The 26,537-nt window shown below is 45.3% G+C and overlaps 1 protein-coding gene across 3 annotated transcripts in view; it reads right to left on the bottom strand.

The window, feature by feature from the left end:
- Window positions 1-26,537, bottom strand: part of SESN3 (sestrin 3) — a 303,306-nt gene that overhangs the window by 38,445 nt on the left and 238,324 nt on the right. For all 3 annotated transcript variants that reach the window (XM_069202409.1, XM_069202410.1, XM_069202408.1), the window contains exon 8: window positions 8,863-9,053. In XM_069202409.1, the coding sequence (XP_069058510.1) occupies window positions 8,863-9,053 (191 nt within the window). The remainder of the gene's footprint in view (window positions 1-8,862; window positions 9,054-26,537) is intronic.

Here is a 26,537-nt window from a genome sequence, read left to right as displayed (position 1 = left end):
GAGTTTAAAAGTTTGTAAAAGTTTGAATTAGATTCTAGAACCAGTTGTAGATTCTTAAAAAGTATTCCAACTTTTAGAAGCAAAATGTCTAGCACAGATGTGACTGTGGTGGAACTCGACACCACACCTTACCTCCATCTTAAGATGAGGGAGCTAAGGTCACTCTGTAAAATAAAGAAAATAACAATGGGCCCCAAACCTACCAAAATACAGCTCCAGGAGCTTTTGGCAGAGTTTGAAAAGGCCAACCCCTCTGAGGGTGGCAACTCAGAGGAAGAGGATAGTGACTTGGAGGACAATTCCCCCCTACCAGTCCTATCTAGGGAGAACAGGGTCCCTCAAACCCTGACTCCAAAAATAATAGTCAGAGATGCTGGTTCCCTCACAGGAGAGACCAACACCTCTGAAATCACTGAGGATAGCCCCAGTGAAGAGGACATCCAGTTAGCCAGGATGGCCAAAAGATTGGCTTTGGAAAGACAGATCCTAGCCATAGAGAGGGAAAGACAAGAGATGGGCCTAGGACCCATCAATGGTGGCAGCAACATAAATAGGGTCAGAGATTCTCCTGACATGTTGAAAATCCCTAAAGGGATTGTAACTAAATATGAAGATGGTGATGACATCACCAAATGGTTCACAGCTTTTGAGAGGGCTTGTGTAACCAGAAAAGTGAACAGATCTCACTGGGGTGCTCTCCTTTGGGAAATGTTCACAGGAAAGTGTAGGGATAGACTCCTCACACTCTCTGGACAAGATGCAGAATCTTATGACCTCATGAAGGGTACCCTGATTGAGGGCTTTGGATTCTCCACTGAGGAGTACAGGATTAGGTTCAGGGGGGCTCAAAAATCCTCGAGCCAGACCTGGGTTGACTTTGTTGACTACTCAGTGAAAACACTAGATGGTTGGATTCAAGGCAGTGGTGTAAGTAATTATGATGGGCTGTACAATTTATTTGTGAAAGAACACCTGTTAAGTAATTGTTTCAATGATAAACTGCATCAGCATCTGGTAGACCTAGGACCAATTTCTCCCCAAGAATTGGGAAAGAAGGCGGACCATTGGGTCAAGACAAGGGTGTCCAAGACTTCAACAGGGGGTGACCAAAAGAAAGGGGTCACAAAGACTCCCCAGGGGAAGGGTGATGAGACAACCAAAACTAAAAATAGTCAAGAGTCTTCTACAGGCCCCCAAAAACCTGCACAGGAGGGTGGGCCCAGAGCCTCTTCACAAAACAATGGGTACAAGGGTAAAAACTTTGATCCCAAAAAGGCCTGGTGTCATAGCTGTAAACAGCATGGACACCAAACTGGAGACAAGGCCTGTCCCAAGAAAGGTTCCACTCCAAACTCCCATCCAGGTAACACTGGTATGGCTAGTCTCCAAGTGGGATCAACAGTGTGCCCAGAGCAAATCAGGGTCCACACTGAAGCTACTCTAGTTTCTGAGGGTGGGGTGGATTTAGCCACACTAGCTGTCTGGCCGCCTAACATGCAAAAATACAGACAGCAACTCTTGATTAATGGGACTAGAATAGAGGGCCTGAGGGATACAGGTGCCAGTGTCACCATGGTGACAGAGAAACTGGTTTCCCCTGGCCAATACCTGACTGGAAAAACTTACACAGTCACCAACGCTGACAATCAGAGAAAAGTACATCCCATGGCAATGGTTACTTTAGAATGGGGAGGGGTCAATGGCCTGAAACAGGTGGTGGTCTCCTCAAATATCCCAGTGGACTGTCTGCTTGGAAATGACCTGGAGTCCTCAGCATGGGCTGAGGTAGAACTAAAAACCCATGCAGCAATGCTGGGTATCCCTGAACTGGTGTGTGTGAAAACAAGAGCACAGTGCAAGGCACAGGGTGAACAAGTAGAGCTGGAGTCTGGAAGAATGGCCCAGCCTACCAAGAGAACAGGAAAGTCAGTTGGGAAACCAACTGCAACACAGCAAAAGAAAGGGAACCTCTCTTCTCAGGAAGAAGTTCTGCCCTCTGAGGGGACTGAGCCTTTGGAGCTTGAACCTTACCAGGTTGAGCTCTTAGGCCCAGGGGGACCCTCAAGGGAGGAGCTGTGTAAGGGACAAGAAACCTGTCCCTCTCTTGAAGGCCTTAGGCAGCAAGCTGCTGAATAGTCCAAAGGCAAGAAAAATGGAACGCATAGGGTCTATCGGGAAGATGGACTCCTGTACACTGAGGCCAGAGACCCCAAACCTGGTGCCACTAGGAGAGTGGTAGTGCCTCAGCTGTTCAGAGAGTTCATCCTAACATTGGCCCATGACATTCCCCTTGCTGGACATTTGGGACAAACCAAGACGTGGGAGAGGTTAGTCAACCACTTCTACTGGCCCAATATGTCCAACATGGTTAAGGAGTTTTGCCTCTCCTGCCCCACCTGTCAAGCCAGTGGTAAGACAGGTGGGCATCCAAAGGCCCCCCTCATTCCACTTCCAGTGGTGGGGGTTCCCTTTGAAAGAGTGGGTGTGGACATAGTTGGTCCACTGGAACCTCCCACAGCCTCAGGAAATATGTATATCCTGGTAGTAGTGGATCATGCTACCAGGTATCCTGAAGCTATTCCCCTTAGGTCGACTACTGCCCCTGCAGTAGCCAAGGCCCTCATTGGTATCTTTACCAGAGTGGGTTTCCCTAAGGAGGTGGTGTCTGACAGAGGTACCAACTTCATGTCAGCATACCTAAAGCACATGTGGAATGAGTGTGGGGTGACTTATAAATTCACTACACCATACCATCCACAAACTAATGGCTTAGTTGAGAGATTCAACAAGACATTAAAGGGCATGATCATGGGGCTCCCAGAAAAACTCAAAAGGAGATGGGATGTCCTCTTGCCATGCCTGCTTTTCACTTACAGAGAGGTGCCACAGAAGGGAGTAGGATTCTCACCCTTTGAACTTCTGTTTGGTCATCCTGTAAGGGGACCACTTGCCCTTGTTAAAGAAGGCTGGGAGAGACCTCTCCATGAGCCTAAACAGGACATAGTGGACTATGTACTTGGCCTTCGCTCTAGAATGGCAGAGTACATGGAAAAGGCAACCAAAAACCTTGAGGCCAGCCAACAGCTCCAGAAGTTTTGGTATGACCAAAAGGCTGCACTGGTTGAGTTCCAACCAGGGCAGAAAGTCTGGGTTCTGGAGCCTGTGGCTCCCAGGGCACTCCAGGACAAATGGAGTGGCCCTTACCCAGTACTAGAGAGGAAGAGTCAGGTCACCTACTTGGTGGACCTGGGCACAAGCAGGAGCCCCAAGAGGGTGATCCATGTAAACCGCCTTAAGCTCTTCCACGACAGGGCTGATGTCAATCTGTTGATGGTAACAGATGAGGATCAGGAGGCAGAGAGTGAACCTCTCCCTGATCTTCTGTCATCAGACCCAAAAGATGGTACAGTAGATGGAGTGATCTACTCAGACACCCTCTCTGGCCAACAGCAAGCTGATTGTAGGAGAGTCCTACAACAGTTTCCTGAACTCTTCTCCTTAACCCCTGGTCAGACACACCTGTGTACCCATGATGTGGACACAGGAGACAGCATGCCTGTCAAGAACAAAATCTTTAGACAGTCTGACCATGTTAAGGAAAGCATCAAGGTGGAAGTCCACAAGATGCTGGAATTGGGAATAATTGAGCGCTCTGACAGCCCCTGGGCTAGCCCAGTGGTCTTAGTCCCCAAACCTCACACCAAAGATGGAAAGAAAGAGATGAGGTTTTGTGTGGACTACAGAGGGCTCAATTCTGTCACCAAGACAGATGCCCATCCAATTCCAAGAGCTGATGAGCTCATTGATAAATTAGGTGCTGCCAAATTTCTAAGTACCTTTGACTTGACAGCAGGGTACTGGCAAATAAAAATGGCACCTGGAGCAAAAGAAAAGACAGCATTCTCCACACCTGATGGGCATTATCAGTTTACTGTTATGCCCTTTGGTTTAAAGAATGCCCCTGCCACCTTCCAAAGGTTGGTGAATCAAGTCCTTGCTGGCTTGGAGTCATTTAGCACAGCTTATCTTGATGATATTGCTGTCTTTAGCTCCACCTGGCAGGATCACCTGGTCCACCTGAGGAAGGTTTTGAAGGCTCTGCAATCTGCAGGCCTCTCTATCAAGGCATCCAAATGCCAGATAGGGCAGGGAACTGTGGTTTATTTGGGACACCTTGTAGGTGGAGGCCAAGTTCAGCCACTCCAACCCAAGATCCAGACTATTCTGGACTGGGTAGCTCCAAAAACCCAGACTCAAGTCAGGGCATTCCTTGGCTTGACTGGGTATTACAGGAGGTTTGTGAAGGGATATGGATCCATTGTGACAGCCCTCACTGAACTCACCTCCAAGAAAATGCCCAAGAAAGTAAACTGGACTGTGGAATGCCAACAGGCCTTTGACACCCTGAAACAGGCAATGTGCTCAGCACCAGTTCTCAAAGCTCCAGATTATTCTAAGCAGTTCATTGTGCAGACTGATGCCTCTGAACATGGGATAGGGGCAGTTTTGTCCCAAACAAATGATGATGGCCTTGACCAGCCTGTTGCTTTCATTAGCAGGAGGTTACTCCCCAGGGAGCAGCGTTGGAGTGCCATTGAGAGGGAGGCCTTTGCTGTGGTTTGGTCCCTGAAGAAGCTGAGACCATACCTCTTTGGGACTCACTTCCTAGTTCAAACTGACCACAGACCTCTCAAATGGCTGATGCAAATGAAAGGTGAAAATCCTAAACTGTTGAGGTGGTCCATCTCCCTACAGGGAATGGACTTTATAGTGGAACACAGACCTGGGACTGCCCATGCCAATGCAGATGGCCTTTCCAGGTTCTTCCACTTAGAAAATGAAGACTCTCTTGGGAAAGGTTAGTCTCATCCTCTTTCGTTTGGGGGGGGGTTGTGTAAGGAAATGCCTCCTTGGCATGGTTGCCCCCTGACTTTTTGCCTTTGCTGATGCTATGTTTACAATTGAAAGTGTGCTGAGGCCTGCTAACCAGGCCCCAGCACCAGTGTTCTTTCCCTAACCTGTACTTTTGTATCCACAATTGGCAGACCCTGGCATCCAGATAAGTCCCTTGTAACTGGTACTTCTAGTACCAAGGGCCCTGATGCCAAGGAAGGTCTCTAAGGGCTGCAGCATGTCTTATGCCACCCTGGAGACCTCTCACTCAGCACAGACACACTGCTTACCAGCTTGTGTGTGCTAGTGAGGACAAAACGAGTAAGTCGACATGGCACTCCCCTCAGGGTGCCATGCCAGCCTCTCACTGCCTATGCAGTATAGGTAAGACACCCCTCTAGCAGGCCTTACAGCCCTAAGGCAGGGTGCACTATACCATAGGTGAGGGTACCAGTGCATGAGCATGGTACCCCTACAGTGTCTAAATAAAACCTTAGACATTGTAAAGTGCAGGGTAGCCATAAGAGTATATGGTCTGGGAGTCTGTCAAACACGAACTCCACAGCACCATAATGGCTACACTGAAAACTGGGAAGTTTGGTATCAAACTCCTCAGTACAATAAATGCACACTGATGCCAGTGTACATTTTATTGTAAAATACACCACAGAGGGCACCTTAGAGGTGCCCCCTGAAACTTAACCGACTATCTGTGTAGGCTGACTAGTTTTAGCAGCCTGCCACAAACCGAGACATGTTGCTGGCCCCATGGGGAGAGTGCCTTTGTCACTCTGAGGCCAGTAACAAAGCCTGCACTGGGTGGAGATGCTAACACCTCCCCCAGGCAGGAATTGTCACACCTGGCGGTGAGCCTCAAAGGCTCACCTCCTTTGTGCCAACCCAGCAGGACACTCCAGCTAGTGGAGTTGCCCGCCCCCTCCGGCCAGGCCCCACTTTTTGGCGGCAAGGCCGGAGAAGATAATGAGAAAAACAAGGAGGAGTCACTGACCAGTCAGGACAGCCCCTAAGGTGTCCTGAGCTGAGGTGACTCTAACTTTTAGAAATCCTCCATCTTGCAGATGGAGGATTCCCCCAATAGGGTTAGGAATGTGACCCCCTCCCCTTGGGAGGAGGCACAAAGAGGGTGTACCCACCCTCAGGGCTAGTAGCCATTGGCTACTAACCCCCCAGACCTAAACACGCCCTTAAAATTAGTATTTAAGGGCTACCCTGAACCCTAGAAAATTAGATTCCTGCAACTACAAGAAGAAGGACTGCCCAGCTGAAAACCCCTGCAGCGGAAGACCAGAAGACGACAACTGCCTTGGCTCCAGAAACTCACCGGCCTGTCTCCTGCCTTCCAAAGATCCTGCTCCAGCGACGCCTTCCAAAGGGACCAGCGACCTCGACATCCTCTGAGGACTGCCCCTGCTTCGAAAAGACAAGAAACTCCCGAGGACAGCGGACCTGCTCCAAGAAAAGCTGCAACTTTGTTTCCAGCAGCTTTAAAGAACCCTGCAAGCTCCCCGCAAGAAGCGTGAGACTTGCAACACTGCACCCGGCGACCCCGACTCGGCTGGTGGCGATCCAACACCTCAGGAGGGACCCCAGGACTACTCTGATACTGTGAGTACCAAAACCTGTCCCCCCTGAGCCCCCACAGCGCCGCCTGCAGAGGGAATCCCGAGGCTTCCCCTGACCGCGACTCCTTGAACCTAAAGTCCCGACGCCTGGGAGAGACCCTGCATCCGCAGCCCCCAGGACCCGAAGGACCGGACTTTCACCGGAGAAGTGACCCCCAGGAGTCCCTCTCCCTTACCCAAGTGGAGGTTTCCCCGAGGAATCCCCCCCTTGCCTGTCTGCAGCGCTGAGGAGATCCCGAGGTCTCTCATAGACTAACATTGAAAACCTGACGCTTGCTTCTACACTGCACCCGGCCGCCCCCGCGCTGCTGAGGGTGAAATTTCTGTGTGGACTTGTGTCCCCCCCGGTGCCCTACAAAAACCCCCCTGGTCTGCCCTCCGAAGACGCGGGTACTTACCTGCAAGCAGACCGGAACCGGGGCACCCCCTTCTCTCCATTCTAGCCTATGTGTTTTGGGCACCACTTGGAACTCTGCACCTGACCGGCCCTGAGCTGCTGGTGTGGTGACTTTGGGGTTGCTCTGAACCCCCAACGGTGGGCTACCTTGGACCAAGAACTAAGCCCTGTAAGTGTCTTACTTACCTGGTTAACCTAACAAATACTTACCTCCCCCAGGAACTGTGAAAATTGCACTAAGTGTCCACTTTTAAAACCGCTATTTGTCAATAACTTGAAAAGTATACATGCAATTTTGATGATTTGAAGTTCCTAAAGTACTTACCTGCAATACCTTTCGAATGAGATATTACATGTAGAATTTGAACCTGTGGTTCTTAAAATAAACTAAGAAAAGATATTTTTCTATATAAAAACCTATTGGCTGGATTTGTCTCTGAGTGTGTGTACCTCATTTATTGTCTTGTGTATGTACAACAAATGCTTAACACTACTCCTTGGATAAGCCTACTGCTCGACCACACTACCACAAAATAGAGCATTAGCATTATCTATTTTTACCACTAGTTTACCTCTAAGGGGAACCCTTGGACTCTGTGCATGCTATTCCTTACTTTGAAATAGCACATACAGAGCCAACTTCCTACATGAAGTCTTGAAAGAAATGAGCGAAGGCATTGTCGGACCAGAGCAGAGGAGCACATGTTCGAACCTGAACAGCAGAAGAAAACAATCTAATATAGCAATGCGCGTTACCAGCAGGAGTCGTCGTCACTCTACCTCGTGACTAGAAAGATTTTCTTTGAAGAAAAACAACTTGCACACATCTGAGCCCAACACTAGTTGGCGGTATTATGCTAAGCAAGTGTATCTACAGCCACATATCCTTCAAGCTTAATATTGCCATTTGGAAGAATGTCAGAATCTGGATCATTTACAGAGAAGGTTCCAGAGTACACAGATGAAGAAATGCATCCACTGGTGCTCATACTTGTTTCCTGCATCATGGCATTGTGGACCTACTTAACAAAGTAGCTGGAATACAATCTGCCAGTGTTTTCACACTTGTACGAAAGATGCATACAGTTTGTGTATGTCAATTAAAAATTATGACATCTGGCTGCTCTTAAATTTCCTTGCCAAAGGCTTACAAATTAGGGCCTTTGGTCCAAGATGATATTAGAAATTTTACGCTAAAAAAGCAATATGTATATACAGGATCTAGGGGTCACAAAGGGCACTAGGTTTGCTTCCTCTTTTGTAATCTATTCATCAGTTGGCATGAAAGTGGTGACCTGGTGAGGACAATAGGTGGAATACATCAAAGCAATTGTTCTTTGAGCAAAATATATATAAGATGTTAGAGTTATTTGGAACAGACAGAATGCTGCAAGACTAACTTATTTTAACTCCAATAAATACAAAACAGAATTTACCTCAAAAAGCAGCAAGCAAACAGCTTCCAGACATCTGAGTTCTATATATAAAACTGCACTTGAAAATCTATTGCAAAACCACAGCAATTAACTTCGCTAATTATGCTCAAAATGATGAATCCAGTCATCTGTTAAAAAGCATCCCTTTTGGAGAATACACGTTTTATACGTAAGAGCAGCAAGTAGAGTAATTTTGAATATTGTAAGCTCTGGGTGCATGTTTCGTTACCATCCACCTCTAAATTATGTGTAAAATGTTTTTTAAAGTACAAATGGCAAAATGGGCCTGGAAGCTAATACTCTGTTATCAGCAATTATACAAATAATAAACAACAAACATGGTTTCTTGGCACAAGCAAAATATCCATGCATTTCTAATATACATATTCACTACTGAATGCCAAATTGTATATGCCACCCATATAGCGTGCAATCAATACTCCTGATCCCATATGCTAAAAATGGGACATATGAAAAATCTATATAAACTCACCTAATACCAAACATACAGTGAACATAGTTAAAAAGTGCTCTTCTTAACATAGTTGTGTCTACATCTTCATGAGTAGCCATGGTATTGTAAGTTAGATTGTAGACAGTCCTAAACTTGTCATCCAGGAGGTGCCCAATGTCAGAATAAAGCCTATTAACCAGGGAAAAACCATGATCTTCCCAGGAATAATCCTAAAATAAAGAGAAATCACACTCAGTTAAAGAATTCCACAAGCTGAAAGCAAGAAATAAACAAATTATCCACACACTGAGCTACCTACCTGAGAGAACCCTCAAGTCTGTGCTACTACTGTAGAAGCACTACATGTTAGTGCTGGTGGCACCGGAAATTTACCCAACTAAAACTTTGTATGTGCTGTATCTGAGAGTTTAAAAGAAAAAAGAAGAAAAAATACAAAGCATAACACAGACATACACACCCAAAGCAGGGAGGGAGATCACTAAATGGTTTGTGAACTCTAAGATAAGAAAGTTTAGTCAAAATCACAAGAAGTCCAGCTGTTGACAGGCAGAAAGTAAAGTGGAACAGTTACTTACCCTAAAGATTATATATGCTACTTCCATCCCATACATACTCTAATTCCATAGGTGCTTCCCAGTGAGAACACTATTCTAAGTATTTTCAAGGGGACTATTACAATGAGTGTCTTTCAGATGCAGCAACATCCTATTCAAATATTCCTGACAATGCTAAAACTTGGTTCTGGTAATGAAAGTGATCCAGTTATGATGATCCTCTGAAGCAGGTGGCAGTAATGGTAATGTAAAACAATATTTAAAAAAAAGATACAGAGTTAGCAATGGTAAGCAATAGATCCTTTTTCAGTGTTGTCTGTATGAATTGTACCAAGTTTTGACAACTGTATTATTTTTCACAGCCTCCAAAAGTGTTCCTCTATGCCGGCAGTTGAGCACGAATTTGACCTGCACTAAAAAATTGTGTAAAGAACTGAAGTAGTGAAAGTCCTCTGAAACCAGCACCTGCAACTTCTGATCCAAACAAAAATATGCATGTAAGAAGATAGGGTCAGCATGGTGGGAACATAAACAGACCCAAAAGGATAAAACCAGGGATGAATGACAAAAACACCAGGGCCCTAATAAGAGAATAGGTGAAATACAGCCCTTGGGAACTTCCACAACACAAGGTACAATGAAGTGTGGGAGGCACTGTATAAAGGACACCCTACTATGGCTCAAGAAAAATTCAGCTCAGGTACAAATGTATAAAAGAGGTCTTGAGGTTTTGAGGGACATTCCCTCTGCAGAATGTAAATCACTGGGTGTGGAAACAGCAAATCTCATACATACCAGAGTATGATGTGAGAAGCTGAGAATTTGTTTTTTAACATCATTTACACCAAAACCCTCTTCTGTCCCCTACATGTATCAGGAAACTAGTCAGGTATAAATATTTGACCAGAAATCACACTTTGAAGCCATGGCCCATTTGCTATCTGTGATTTCTCATCTTGAAATTACAACAGTTTCACACTTCTGTTTGTTGTCCTTAGCTGGACGGGTAGCTAATCTCCTTCCCAAGCCTTTTAATATTATATCTGATTGTGACCACCAATGTAACTTTTTTTCTGTATTCATCTAGGGGGTATCTAACATACTTCAACATATAACATAAACCTACCACCACGCTTGACCTCCTACGTTTAATATTGTAAATATCAAAATCATGAATGACCCAAAACTATTTGCTAGACTGAAATGCTTCCTACAGAAGGTTACCGTTTAAACCACTTTCGCGTCAACTATTTTTCAGTTAAAATAAACACCACAACATTTAATGTCTTTTAAAAATAACATAACCTCCAATATTTTTTTACACTAAAAGAAACTACTTTCCTTGAAATATATTTTCCCAACATGAATTAAGAATTTTGCACGTAAAGGAGGAAACCCATCACCACCGTTTCCTTTAAATGGATCTCCTTAGATAACAATGGGGACATAATAAGGCAACTCCTTTTGTGTCTTAATTCACAAAGGAAATATAGAACTTGATATGCATTTCAAATTTTCCAAGTCAGGCTTATAATAGGAAACAAGTTACTTACCTCTAACTGCAGGTCTCCAGCATTGGTATCTTTCATAGGCTAACATTTTTTATTCATTCCTTATTGCTGAGTTACAAGTTTCATGGTATTTTTCAAAACCAGTATACTTTACACATGGTCTGAAAGGCTCAAAGACACAGCCACTTTCATAACCAGTAACCTGATAGCTTCAGAGAAAAAGATCAAAGCGTCAGCCAACAGGATGAAAGCACTCTGCATATTACACTTCAAATTAGCACATCTCAGACTACGTAGCACATGTGAATGGATTCATACCAGCAGGAGGCAGGTGCGGTGCATGTGAATCTATTAAGGATGCTAACATGGGAGAACTGCAGTTAAAAGTAAGTAACTTGTTGCTTCTCCAGCATAGGAGAAGTCAGGTTGCAGGATATTCACTGGGTAGCCTGCATGAAAACAATTAACTTTAGACTGCCCTGTCAGACAGGTTCAGTACTGTGTAAATTTCATTTAGTCATAATTCCAAACCAGGTTCTGAATCTGGGTTTTGCATAATTTGCTGCTGCCTTGCTGCCAGATATGCTCTATTACCAGAATCAATTTAACTGATTTCCTTGCAGGCATTAATTGAGGAAGTGATCCATTTCTGTGACAGTGACTGGGAGCTTGAAGCACTTATTAGCTCATGCTTTTAATGATTGACAGTGTGCAATATCATCCGCAAGAGAACCTGCAAAGGGCAGGGAGGAATCGCCCATGACTGAAGCCACATAATCACTTTATTTGCCTTGACGACTGGACTGATCCTCAATAACCTCTCCTTTTACTCTGTTGTATCAGCCTCAACTTGACATACCTGTGGTGTCTTCCGTGAAGCTAGCACGGGCTGGGGAAGAGGAGTCTGGTTGTGGCAACAGGGGTGCAGTGTAGGTTCTTGTGAATTTGGTTTTGGTACAGGAAATCTTGTAAAGAATTGGACATCACAAGGACTTACAATAGCATGATATCCTGATAAAGTTAATGACAAGGTGACGGTCAAGGACAAATGACCATAACTCCATTGTGGCTTTCCTTCTTCATCATATCATGAATGATCATGCTGTCAGTCTTGGGCATCTTGGTCAGAGCTCTTAATCCTGTCATTGTTATCTTTAGCTCGCTACCTGAACAGTGTTGATTTTGGCTTGTAGTATGGACTAAAGGACCCTCGTTCTAGGATTTGTCTTCCATTTCCAGGATTTTTGGAAGCCGATGTGGTTGTTGGCAAGGCAGCAGTACCACAGGAACACATTTTTCTAAGATTAAAGTAATTTCCTTTGCAAGGGGTTCAACTGAGGGTATGGTCGTTGAAGGTGCTACTGTTCATAGTGTTCTCATCTGTGGCAAAGAAAAATATGCAAAGATGGTGACCACCTCACTCCACGTTATCATTGACACTGCTTTCAGTCTTGAACTTTTCATCTTCAATTCATTGGTTTTAAGTGTGTAAATCTGTCTAGGCACACCTAGACTACAACACCTAGGATACATCAGAATGACAAAGGCCCAAGACTGGTAAGCCTCGTCAGTAACGACCAATGAGGTTGTCACCATATCTGCAGATGATAAAGGCGGAGAGTGGGCCGTGAGAGAAGGTTTTGTGATGTTAGCAGACATCAAGGTAAGATGCAAGATGGCAAAGAAAGTTCCTTATACCATCCATTAGATTGTCATGTTTCTTATCAGACATTTTAGAGGCTTTATCCCTTAGTTTTGTGGAAGTGGCTGATACCTCGTCAGCTGATATCCCTGTTTTACTACACCCAGCAGAGATTACAAAGATTTTTAGATGGGCTAGATTGAAAGGACTCATCCCCAGGCACAAGTATGAAATTGGACATAACATTTTTTCTGCAGCCACCTTCACTAGCATTTAGAATTTTAGCTGAGAGTTTTTTCAGATCTTAATAGTTCTTTGCTTTATACTTTGGATAAAGTCAACATATACAGACTTGTAGAGGGCTCCCTTTGCCAAATCCAAAGCCACAGCAACCTGTGCCACAAAATAAACCTAAGCAACAGTCTGTTACCACAGTCCCTTTTTCTCCACGCAAGTTACTGACTGAAAAGGGTTTTGGAGGAAAACTGTATGTAACAGTAAAAAAAAAAAAAAACACACCACTTTCCTCATGACAAGAAAACCTAAGAGCTATACACTCGAGGAGAAAGTGGCAGCAGAGATGGCAAAATTTTCAGTTAAGAATAAAATCCCATTAATAAGGAGATGATAGATAAGTGCTCCTAGGGGCTTATTTCCATGCAAAATGCAGGTGGCCCATAAGACAAATAGTCTACCGAGTTTGCCTTACTGGCTGGTGTTTTGGGCTTTTTCTCTGAGGCTACTAGGATACTAATGTGCCAGTGTCGCTGGGTCTTTCAGGACTTGCTTGTAGAATACCGTTGATTGAAGGATACCATGTACCAATGGACTCCAAACTCTACGGTGGGGCATAATTCAAGCATATCATTCCATGAAAGATTTATAATGCTTTTTAGTTAATAGACTAAAGTTCAAGTCATCTTGTCAAGATTCTGTGGCTTCACCACTAGCGTATATGCAGAATATCAACTCCAATTCATAGGTCTGGTTCATGAAACTTTAAAGAAATAAATACCCGTATGTTTGTGAGAACACTAATTCAGAGCTACCCAGACGACTGTGGCAGCAACTCACGAACTGAATGTCTTGATTTTGAAGCCACTAGATGAATAGCTGCATCTAAAGTGCCCTAATTTTAAGGCTCACTGGGTAAACTGGGATATCAGTTGCCACTAGAGACACAAGTTTCTCGAAAAGCCATGTGGCAGTAGATGTCTAGTGATGAAATAGGCAAATGTATCTTTGATGCCTGAAACTCTCTCATGGAGGAGTAAGTCATTGTCAGCTTGGTATTCAAAATGCATAAATGAAATGAAGCCTCTGAGGCAGCTATCAGGAGAAATCAGTATAACTGATAAAGAATCAAGGATAAGAGTAAGACATATAGGTGGATTATGTGGATGCTTTGACCGCTCATTTGTCAATGAACAGTAAGAAATTAAACATGTACTTTGTGATATGTTGAAAATAAACAGCATTTTCTCTTCTCTTGCCCACTTTGTGGGAAGCTAAGACATTGGGTGAAACCTATGATGATAATAAAAGGGGTTAGAATTAGGAGAGAGGAGTTGTTGTTACGCAGGTGCAGAAGTGAGATGAATATCCATTATTGTAGTACAGATTATATTTTGCGAGCACACAGGATAACAAAGTAACCTTTAGAACACAGTAATGGGATGCCAAAATGCCTGGCTCCAACATGGCTGCACTAAAGCGAGGCTCTTTGTGTCGTGAAATAGAATCCATCATCACCTGCTTCTAAAAATGGGCTGAAAAATGCACTTGATCTCAGCCATCAATACAGCACCACAACAGGCACAGGCAAGGAGGAGAACTGACCCGGCAAGCACATCCAGAGTGCTTTGCGAGATGTTGGCTTGCTGGGGCCTTCCTGTGACGTCAGGCATCCTGGCCACTGTGATTAGGGGTTGAGCATGGCAAGACAGAATTCCTGTGTCTGTGCCCCTGGGATGGAGTCTCTGCAGTGACAGGAATTTATCCTGAATTAGTTTGGCCTGCTTGGGCGGTCCAGGCTGTACCTGGCCCTGGCACGGACGCTCTACCTAGACAAAGGCCTAGGCTGTGATACAGCAAAGCTGTAGATGGATATGTACTTGGCCTGGAGGCGCACTATGGGTGGTATGCACTAAACCTTGATGCCCGAAATGGGCTGGAGGCCCTTGTTTTCATTTTTTACTCCCAGGGCAGGCGGCTGTAGACAGGGGCACTTATATTGGGAGCAGGTTGGGCTAGTCGAGAAAAAGAGCAAAGGACCCCGAGTGTTGTGGGCACGGAAAGCTGACAGGGGCCCATGGTATTATTTCTCCCCATGCGGATTGCCCTCTTCCACCAATTAGCTCTAGACAAATAAGTTACTTACCTTTAGTAACACCCTTTCTAGTGGATACTCTATTCAACAGAAGATTCCTCGCCGTGTTAATACCACCCAGACACTAAACTCAATCCAGAGTTTTTTGATTATACTATTACAAGTCCCGGTGATGTCCTTGCCAGTAGGTAGCACCATGCGGCTCCAGCGCACCCTGGAAGTAATATACAATGTAACTGGCACCTCCACACGTAGATGTCAGTTTCTTTCTGATATCTGTCCGTGCCATCGGATGCGTAGTCTTCAATCATCAATTGTGCCAGTGTGCAGATCTCTAAATAGAATCTTTTTAATATGGATCAAGGAAAATCCATTCCATGGCGCTTGGAGGAGGGTAGGTGGGTGTGGAATCTGTGGTTAGAGAGAGTATCCACCAGAAAGAGCACTACCTAAGGTAAGTAACTTGTTGTTCTGGTGGATACTTCTAACAGCACATTACTCACCTTGTAGACAGATACCAAAGCAGTACCTCCGCAGGTGGTGAGTCTGTGGCATGGCTCAGATCAGAAAATCCTGCATGATCGAACCGGCAAATGCCTCTCCCGCCAGACGCTGCTATCCACGCATTAGTGCTCTGGGAATGTGTGGGTGGATGCCCACGTTGCAGCTTGACAAATGTCAAGGACAGGCACTCCACATGCCAGCACTGGGTTAGTAGCCTTTGCCATGGAGCAGTGAAATGGGTTCTCATCCCCTCCAGAGGCTGCTTCATGGCCAGTGCGTAGCTTATTTTGATACAGAGGACTAGCCACCTTAAAGTCCTTTTCTGCACTGCCTTGCCTTTTTCCCCCCCCCATAGGACCCCAGAAAGAGCTATTCGTCCTCCCAATGGTCTTTGGAATCATAATAGAAAAGCTGCTGATATTTCATCCTCTTTCAAGGGTTGAGGCAAGGCAAAGAAAATGTAGGAAGAGTGATGGGCTGCCCACAGTGAATAGCATTCACAACTTCAGGAAAAAAGGCAACCTTTGTCCTCAGTACCAGTAAGGTGGTGTTGGATAGTTGCACTGAAAGAGCTTGGAGGTCACTCATGCAACAAGCCAAAGTCATTACCACTAGAAACAGTCTTCAGAGTCAGGAGATGTAATGGACAGTAGTGGATGGGTTTTAATAGAGTGCACATGAGGAAAGTGGAAAGAAAATCAAAATCCCATTGTGCCATCACAAAAGGTGTGGGGGGAAATAAACAAGTCAAACCTATCAGATTCCTCACCACAATAGGTGAATTGAACAAGGATAGCTGGTCTGCAACAAAGTAAAAAGGCAGAAGGTGATGGCAAATAACCTTTAATGGTACGCAATGCAAGTCCGTTCTGAACCAGGGAAAAAACAAATAAGACATCCAACACCTTAGCCTGTTCAAGGTCGGTATTTTGGGTACCAACCAGGGTAAAAACTTCACCCAGCAGCCAGCATAAACAGACTTTGTAGAGAGGCACAGTGCAGCAAGAATGACATCCACTACCTTGGGAGGAAAACTGACACCTCTTAATAATGAGAAGTGGAGATGCAGATTGCGCAGGCTTGAGAACAGGACCCTGCCCTGCTGCTGCAACAGGCGATCCTTCAGAAGCAGTAGCTTGATTGCAGGACAGATGCTCATACCCAGAAGTTTCGGGTACCACACTTTCCTTGCCCAATTCGGAGCCACTAGGAACACTCAGGCCCGGGCATTGCTGATTTTCTTCAGAACTCATAGCAGGAAATGCAGCATTGGAAAGACGCACAGGTGTCCTGTGCTCAACTTTATCCAGAATGAGTCTCTGAGGGAGAGCTCCCTAAAACTCTTAAAAGTTTTTACATTGTGCATTCTCAGAGGTGGTGAAAACATCTAGCCAGGGATTCTCCTTTGCTGGAAGATGCCATGTGCTACTGCGGGGTGTAACTGCCATTCATGATCCGCCAGGTGCTATTGGCTGGGTTTGACCGCCCTAGCACTCTAAGATCTCTCCAGGTAGTTCACAACCAGGGAAATGCCCTGACACAAGCCAGCTCCGGAGATTAAATGTCTCTTGGCACAGAGCCCAGGACCTCACCCGGCCCTGCTTGTTGCAGTACCACATAGTGATGGGTTTGTCCGTGAGAACCTGAATCAGCCTTCCCTTGGTGGACAGTAGGAAGGCTTTCCGTGCTAGGCGAATGGCCCTCAACTCCTAAAGGTTGATGTGGAGGGAGTTCTTTGCCGGAGACAAAAGTCATTTGATCTTCACATCAACCAGAGTCCCAGATGACCTCCCCATATGAACAACAACACAACCTCCACCGCTGTCAGCTCTAGGTGGGGCAGGGAAAGTGGGGGGCTGCTGCTAGTTGAATTCCTGTTGAGCCACCACTGCAGGTCTTGTGCAGTTGCCTCCGAAATGTGGATGGAATCCAACAGGTTCTCTTGGTGCTTGTCTCACAGCAACTTTAGGTTCCACAGCAAAGCCCACATACAGCACCTGGAATAGCTGATGAGCATGATGCAGGATGCCAAGAGGCCCAGAACCATCAGAGTCACTCTCAATGAGAACTAGGACCAAGGCAAATTTCCTGGACTCCTGGTGGAGGGAAGGCCAACAATTGTACTCTATCCAGGATAGCTCCACTGAAGCCTCTGCGAAGGAGTCAGGTATGACTTCAGGATGTTGATAGTGAACCCAGACAATGTCAGGAGGTTAACCATTGCAAGGAGGTGGCCTACAACTGACAGTAGCAAGCCCACCAGTAGTAGAGGTAGGGGAAAACTGGAATCCCCAACCCCCAAAAATGTGCAGCGACCACCGCCATGAAATTTGTGAACACCTGAAAGGTGGGGTGAGGTCAAAGTGGAGCACAACAAATTAAAAATACTCCAGGCCCACCTTAAAAGGCAAGCGGCATATATGGGAATGCAGAATGTGTACATGACAACAGGTGTGCTACAGGTTGAAAGCAACCATCCACTTGCCTGAATCCAGGGCAGAGAGAACCTTGGCATAGGCATGATCATCTTGAATTTGTCCTTTCTCAAGAAGGCGCTCACGGGGCAGAGATCTAAAATAGGACGAAGGCCTCCATCCTTCTTCAGGACAAGGAAATAGTGGGAGTAAAAGCCAGTCCCTATTCACTGGGCCAGAACCCTCTGTCTGACACCTTCTGCCAAAAGACTCTGAACTTATTGGAGCAAGATGGGTAGGTGCTCCTCTGAAAGATGTTTCGATGTGGGTGAAAGATGTGGTAGATTGAAAAGGAACAGAAAAGCATAGTCTCGTTGGACGATGTGGAGGACCCACCCTTGGGATAAATATCTGATCCTGCTCCCCACAGGGTGGTCAAGTGTCATTAAGGCAAACTAAAGCTGTGTGGAGACAGTTGCCATAAGGGCAGAGGAGTGGGAAGTTCACTGCCTCTGGTGGCCTGGATGTTGACTGCTTGATCCCTGTCCTGCTCTAAAAGGACGGGAGGCACCTACTGTGAGAGCAGTGGGCCTTGAGGGTACACCAATCCCCTAGAGTAACCTCAAAAAGGTGCAACACTGCTGAGTGTACAGTCTTGCAAGGGTAAAAAGGCGTAGGGAAAGTGCTGTGGCCTGGCTTTCTTTAAAACGTTCCAAAGCTCAGTCGGCCTTCTTGCCAAATAGACAACACCCATGGAATGGCATGTCTGTTAAAAAAGGCTTGCACATCCCCCAGAGAAGCCAGTGAAACTCATTCAGGTGTGACACCAAAGCACCTTGGCAACTGCCGGCAAGATCTTGCCAACCATCTCCCATAAAGCATGGATATATCTCTCCAGGAACAGCTGGCACTGACAGCCCAGAAGGCTACACTGGCCAAGGAAAACAACAGCTTTCCAAATGCATGACTTTGACTCTCTATCAGGAGGAGTAGTGGGGAAAGAATCGGGCTCACCCTATTGGAAGAACTTTAATCCACAAAACCTTCTGGTGTAGGGTGCTGCATGAAGAACTCAGTGTCACCTTGCGTCAGCCTGTGGCTGCCGGCAACCAGCCTGTTCACTAGTGGACAAGAACAGAGCATAGACCATAACAGTATTAGTCAGGGTTTCATTAAAAGGAAGGAATGGTTCTAATGAAGTTTGTCCCAGTTGCAAAACTTATGTTAGTACACTGATTTTGACTTCTACTGTTGGCAGTTGTAAATGTAATACCTTTACTGCATGTCTCATTACCACGGAAAACAAGGAACTTTCTTCCGTTGGTGGTCCAGGGGAAGCAAACAACCCAGTTGTTGGGAAGTGTCCAAACCACTAGCCTCCTGCAAATTCATATATAATTTGTTATCATCATAATGTTGGGGGAAACAGCAAGTCTATGAGACGCCATGATGTCCTTTCAACTCCTCAGCCTGAAAGTGGCAGGAATAGGACGAATTCCGCTTTGCCTTTTTTGTCCTCCTGCTTTGACACTGACTTTTCTGAAGACTTGGACTGCGAAGAGGACCTGTTCACAGTAACGGGTCTGGGCCTACACTTTTTGCAGGCACAGGACTTCATAGACCTCTTTTGGTGTTCGGCGACATCCAGCTTTGCTCTGTACTAGGGGATCGCCTTCCCATCCATAAGGACACATTCCTCACAGGACTTGGAGTCATACTCTGAGCCCAAACACTAGAGGCACACTGCATGGGTATTTGTTACAGACATTTGCAGGCAACAGTCTTTATAAGGTTTAAACCCTGTATTTGTGGGAGGTTAGGGGACATAGCTCCCTTGTAGAATGTAAAAATAATTTTGTACAAAAAAACAAAGTCATCAACTGACAAGAAACATGTCTGCAGCAAGTTCTGGATCCACAAGGGAAGATGCAGAAAAAAGGAACTGGCCTAGATGCACAGGGGTGGCACCGATGTGAGGCTCCATTGTCACTTACAGGGCGGAAGTAACAATGGAGTGCTATGTGGCTCGCAGAGCCACACAGCATCACCTACCGCCATTTGGGAGCAATGCTGTTTCAATCTTCCAGATCCAGGGGAATCTGCTGTTAGCAGTATCAGACTTTGGAGTTTCCCTTCCCATAGTGCATATCTTCAGCACAATACTTAGGCATCTACGTTAGTCAGAATAAAGATAGAATTGTGTTGCAAAACGATGGCGTGGGCAAAGCAAAAATCAAAGAGCAGGTCAAGTACTGGATTTCACTTCTACTATAAATGGCAGCAGGACTGGTCCTCTTTCTGCTATCTCTCTTTTACAATATCAAAAATCCCAATGAATCAATATTGCTTCAAATGCTTATGATCATGCATGGTGTCATTGGTTTGTGTTAGGGAACAACATTAGGTCCAATACTTACCCTGACCTATGACCAAGGGGGCTTTGTTGCACCTGACTTTGAACTTTAGTTAAACTGTGTGTAGGAGCAATTTAAATATTACTGGCTACACACATGCCCCACCTCCCTCATGGACCATGGAAAAATAGAAAAATAAATAACGGCCCCCGCATCTCTCAACTCTAGTTGGGCAGCGCCCTTCACGCAGCTCAACCACAGTAAAGTTGGTAACATGCACCCAACTATCATGGGACAGAATCTGAAAGGGAAACCTCACATCACAAACTATACACCCCAGAACAACTGCCTAACCATCACCTGTTATACCTGCTTACTGCTGAGCATAAAATTCTAGTGCAGCTGCAGAATTTATGGCTCATCAACGTAGGAGACCTGTTACCAGAGGGTAACTCTCTGGAACTCTCAATCATTACTAGCATGGCAGACCACATGTTGCATCATGAAAGGCGATCTACTCCTCCTTCTCACAGGAACCTCCCATTTGTAAAACATTGTCCCTGCTTCTCATTCTGAAAACAAACAAGCACATTGTCACTAAATTGTACGGCTCAGTATAGGAGGCCTCCATCGTTGCTCCAGCAGCCAGAGAGAAGCAGGTTGCGGAGCTTCAGTGTCCTAGCACAGACTGAGAGTGGGCAGATAGGAACTATAGCACCCAACAGGAGGCTGCTTTTGATTCAGTTCAACTTCTTACTTCATGTATATAGCACCCTCTTGGCTCGGCTGGGTTGCGGTATTGAGGATTCCAGATGTGGGCAATGCACACCCCTGTAGCAAACTTCCTCCATTTATCTTGGATATGTCCTGAAATTGATAAATTATATATATATGGAAAATGTCACTTACCTAGTGTACATCTGTTCGTGGCATGAGACGCTGCAGATTCACATCCCGCCAACTAGTGTTGGGCTCTGAGTGTTACAAGTTGTTTTTCTTCGAATAAATCTTTTCGAGTCACGAGATCGAGGGACTCCTCCCCTTTCGGCTCCATTGCGCATGGGCGTCGACTCCATCTTAGATTGTTTTCCCCGCAGAGGGTGAGGTAGGAGTTGTGTATTATAGTAATAGTGCCCATGCAATGGAGTAAATATGTATGTACATAATGGTGTTTAAAGTGATATATTTACAAATTTACAAATGTTAAAGATCAACTTCGAAACGGCTACAGGCTCCCGGGGAGGCGGGTGGGCGTATGTGAATCTGCAGCGTCTCATGCCACGAACAGATGTACACTGGGTAAGTGACATTTTCCGTTCGATGGCATGTGTAGCTGCAGATACACATGCTTTGCATAGACTAGTAAGCAGTTATCTCCCCAAAAGCGGTGGCTCAGCCTGTAGGAGTTGAAGTTGTTTGAAATAAAGTTGGTAGTACTGCTTGTCCTACTGTGGCTTGTTGTGTTGTTAACACATCCACGCAGTAATGTTTTGTGAATGTATGAGGCATAGACCATGTGGCTGCCTTGCATATTTCAGTCATTGGAATGTTCCCTAGAAAGGCCATAGTAGCACCTTTCTTCCTAGTTGAATGTGCCTTTGGTGTTATAGGCAGTTCTCTTTTTGCTTTGAGATAACAGGTTTGAATACATATAACTATCCATCTGGCAATGCCTTGTTTGGATTCCCTGTATGAGGTTTTTGAAAAGCAATGAACAGTTGTTTTGTTTTTCTTATTTGTTTTGTTCTATCAATGTAGTACATTAAAGCTCTTTTGATGTCTAATGTATGTAGTGCTCTTTCAGCTACCGAATCTGGTTCTGGAAAAAACACTGGTAGTTCTACTGTTTGAGTTAAGTGAAACGGTGATATGACTTTTGGTAAGAACTTTGGGTTAGTTCGTAAAACTACTTTATGCTTGTGTATCTGAATAAAGGGTTCTTGTATGGTAAATGCCTGTATTTCACTTACTCGTCTTAGAGATGTGATGGCAATGAGAAACGCTACTTTCCATGTTAAATATTGTATCTCACATGAGTGCATGGGTTCAAAAGGTGGGCCCATGAGTCGTGTTAAGACAATGTTAAGGTTCCACGAAGGAACTGGTGGCGTTCTTGGTGGAATAATTCTCTTTAGGCCCTCCATAAATGCTTTTATGACTGGGATCCTAAATAATGAAGTTGAGTGCGTAATTTGCAGATAAGCTGAAATTGCGGTAAGATGTATTTTAATGGATGAAAAAGCTAGCTTTGACTTTTGTAAATGCAGTAAGTAACTTACAATGTCTTTAGCAGATGCGTGTAATGGTTGAATTTGATTATTATGGCAATAATAAACACATCTTTTCCACTTATTTGCATTGCAATGTCTTGTGGTTGGTTTCCTTGCTTGTTTTATGACCTCCATACATTCTTGTGTAAGGTCTAGATGTCCGAATTCTAAGACTTCAGGAGCCAAATTGCTAGATTCAGTGATGCTGGATTTGGATGCCTGATCTGTTGTTTGTGTTGAGTTAACAGATCTGGTCTGTTTGGAAGCTTGATATGAGGCACTACTGAGAGGTCTAGTAGTGTTGTGTTCCAAGGTTGTCTTGCCCAGGTTGGTGCTATTAGTATGAGTTTGAGTTTGTTTTGACTCAATTTGTTTACTAGATATGGAAGGAGTGGGAGAGGGGGAAAAGCGTATGCAAATATCCCTGACCAGCTCATCCATAACGCATTGCCCTGAGATTGATCTTGTGGGTACCTGGATGCGAAGTTTTGGCATTTTCCTTTTTCTTTTGTTGCAAATAGGTCTATTTGTGGTGTTCCCCATCTTTGGAAGTAAGTGTTTAGTATTTGGGGGTGAATCTCCCATTCGTGGATTTGTTGGTGATCCCGAGAGAGATTGTCTGCTAACTGATTCTGAATCCCTGGAATAAACTGTGCTATTAGACGAATGTGGTTGTGAATCGCCCAATGCCATATTCTCTGTGCCAGGAGACACAACTGTGTCGAGTGTGTTCCTCCCTGTTTGTTCAGATAATACATCGTTGTCATGTTGTCTGTTTTGACAAGAATGTGTTTGTGGCTTATTATGGGTTGAAATGCCTTCAACGCTAGAAATACTGCCAGTAGTTCTAAGTGATATATGTGAAACTGTCTCTGCTGAGTGTCCCATTGTCCTTGGATGCTGTGTTGATTGAGGTGTGCTCCCCACCCTATCATGGAGGCATCTGTCGTTATTACTTATTGAGGCACTGGGTCTTGGAAAGGCCGCCCTTGGTTTAAATTTATATTGTTCCACCATTGAAGCGAGGTGTATGTTTGGCGGTTTATCAACACTAGATCTAGAAGTTGACCCTGTGCCTGTGACCATTGTGATGCTAGGCACTGTTGTAAGGGACGCATGTACAACCTTGCGTTTGGGACAATGGCTATGCATGAGGACATCATGCCTAGTAGTTTCATCACCATCTTGACTTGTATCTTCTGTTTTGTATACATGGCCTGTATTACATTGTGAAATGCTTGTACCCTTTGTGGACTTGGAGTGGCAATCCCTTTTGTTGTGTTGATTGTCGCTCCTAAGTATTGCTGTGTTTGACACGGCTGAAGGTGTGACTTTGTGTAGTTGAGTGAGAGACCTAGTTTGTGGAGGGTTTCTATGACATACTTTGTGTGTTGTGAACACCGTTCTCGCGTATTGGTTTTGATTAAACAATCGTCTAGGTACGGTAACACATGTATTTGCTGCCTCCTGATATGTGCAGCCACTACTGCCAGGCATTTTGTAAAAACTCTTGGCGCAGTTGTTATCCCGAATGGCAACACTTTGAATTGGTAATGGAATACAAACCTTAAGTACTTTCTGTGTGAAGGATGTATCGGTATATGGAAGTATGCATCCTTTAGGTCTAGTGTTGCCATGTAGTCTTGCTGTTTGAGCAATGGGATTACGTCCTGTAATGTCACCATGTGAAAGTGATCTGATTTGATGTAGGTATTTAATGTTCTGAGATCTAATATAGGTCTTAGAGTTTTGTCCTTTTTGGGTATGAGAAAGTACAGCGAGTAAACTCCTGTTCCTCTCTGATGAATTGGTACCAGTTCTATTGCATCTTTTTGTAACACAGCTTGGATTTCTAGTTCTAGAAGATCTATGTGTTGTTTTGACATAGTGTGTGTTTTCGGTGGGACATTTGGAGGGAATTTGAGAAATTCTATGCAATAACCATGCTGGATAATTGCTAGGACCCAAGTGTCTGTTGTTATTTCCTCCCAATGTTTGTAGAACTTGGTTAGTCTCCCCCCCACAGGTGTTATGTGCTGGGGATTTGTGACGTCGATGTCACTGCTTGTTTTGAGGAGTTTTGGGACTTTGGAACTTCCCTCTACTCTTTTGGAATTGGCCCCCTCTATATTGTCCCCGAAAACTTCCCCGCTGATATTGGCTCTGATAAGTGGGCCTTGTTTGTGAGGTTGAGGGTTCTGTGCTTTGTCCTCGAAACCACCCTCGAAACTGTGTTTTGCAAAATGTGCCTCTGCTCTGTGAGGAGTAGAGTGCGCCCATGGCTTTGGCCGTATCAGTGTCCTTTTTAAGTTTTTCGATAGCAGTGTCCACCTCCGGCCCAAACAACTGCTGTCCGTTAAATGGCATATTGAGCACGGCTTGTTGTATTTCCGGCTTGAATCCTGATGTACGCAGCCATGCGTGTCTCCTTATGGTCACTGCTGTATTTACTGTTCTAGCAGCTGTATCTGCTGCATCCATTGCCGAACGTATCTGATTGTTTGAGATACTCTGTCCTTCCTCCACCACCTGTTGTGCCCTTTTTTTGAACTCTTTGGGTAAGTGTTCAATTAAATGTTGCATTTCGTCCCAATGAGCCCTATCATATCTCGCCAGCAATGCCTGTGAGTTGGCAATGCGCTATTGGTTGGCCGCTTGTGCTGCAACCCTTTTCCTCGCAGCGTCGCACTTGCGACTCTCCTTGTCTGGAGGTGGTGCGTCTCCTGAGGTGTGCGAGTTCGCTCTCTTGCAAGCTGCCCCTACTACCACAGAGTCTGGTGTTAATTGCTGCGTGATGTATACAGGGTCTGTTGGCGGTGGCTTGTATTTCTTCTCCACCCTTGGAGTTATGGCCCTGCCCTTCACAGCCTCTTGAAACACCTGTTTGGAGTGTTTTAGCATTGCAGGTAGCATAGGGAGACTTTGGTATTGGCTATGTGTGGAGGATAGTGTGTTAAATAAAAAGTCATCCTCAATAGCCTCTGCATGCAGGGTGACATTATGAAACGCCGCTGCTCTTGACACCACCTGTGTGTAGGCTGTACTGTCCTCAGGTGGCGACGGTCTCGCTGGATAACAGTCTGGGCTGTTATCTGATACTGGCGCATCATAAAGATCCCATGCGTCGGGATCATCCTGACTCATTCCAGTATGAGTTGGGGACTGCATCAGTGGTGGAGTGGCTACCGGTGATGTGTGCGTTGAGCGTGGTGGAGATGGTGGCGGTGTTACTTGTCTTGCCACCTTTGCCTGTGGCTGCTTGTCTTTTTCTTGAAAGGCAAGTCTTCTTTTCATCCTAATTGGGGGAAGAGTACTTATCTTCCCTGTGTCATTTTGGATGTGGAGCCTTCTCTGAGTGTAGTCTGGCTCCATTGACTCTAGTTCTTGTCCGAACCTGTGTCCTTGCATTTGTGAGGACAGTCCCTGTTCCTCTGTGTAGGAACTTGTTTTCGGTTCCGAGGCCGGATGTTCCGGAATGGAAACTTTTTCGGCAGTCTTTTTCGGCTCCGACTACACTTTTTAAATTTTCGCCGTTTCGGTCTCTCGGTGCCGACTCGTTTCGGTGCCGAACTTGCTCTGACCCGCTGTCTCGGGGTCGAGTCTGCTCTGTGCCGGTATCTCGACCGGAGTCGGATGTCTTCGACACATGCGTGCCCTTTTTCGGTGCCGATGATCGGTCACCTATTTTTCGGGTTAAGCCATGGCCTGCTGGCGGTGGCGTTCCCTGGGCTTTAGTGGTCTTTCCGTGAGTTTTGTGTGTCGACGTCTTACTCACGGTTTTTGGCGTCTGTTCGGGATCGCCCTCATCCGAGTCCGAATCCTCGATGGAGAAGGTTTCTTCTTCCTCTTCCAAGTGTTTTTGTCCTGTCGGCGCCGACGCCATCTGTAGTCTTCTTGCTCTTCGGTCTCTTAATGTCTTCCTCGACCGAAACGCTCGACAGGCTTCACAAGTATCTTCTTTGTGTTCTGGAGACAAACACAAGTTACAGACCAGATGCTGATCTGTATATGGATACTTGCTGTGACATTTGGGGCAGAAGCGGAATGGGGTCCGTTCCATTAGCCTTGAAGAGACACGTGGTCGGGCCGACCAGGCCCGGACGGGGGATCGAAAA

This window comes from Pleurodeles waltl, chromosome 8 (assembly GCF_031143425.1).
Source record: "Pleurodeles waltl isolate 20211129_DDA chromosome 8, aPleWal1.hap1.20221129, whole genome shotgun sequence".
In the NCBI taxonomy this organism is placed as follows: Eukaryota; Metazoa; Chordata; class Amphibia; order Caudata; family Salamandridae; genus Pleurodeles; species Pleurodeles waltl.
This window is presented reverse-complemented; position numbering and strand designations above follow the sequence as displayed.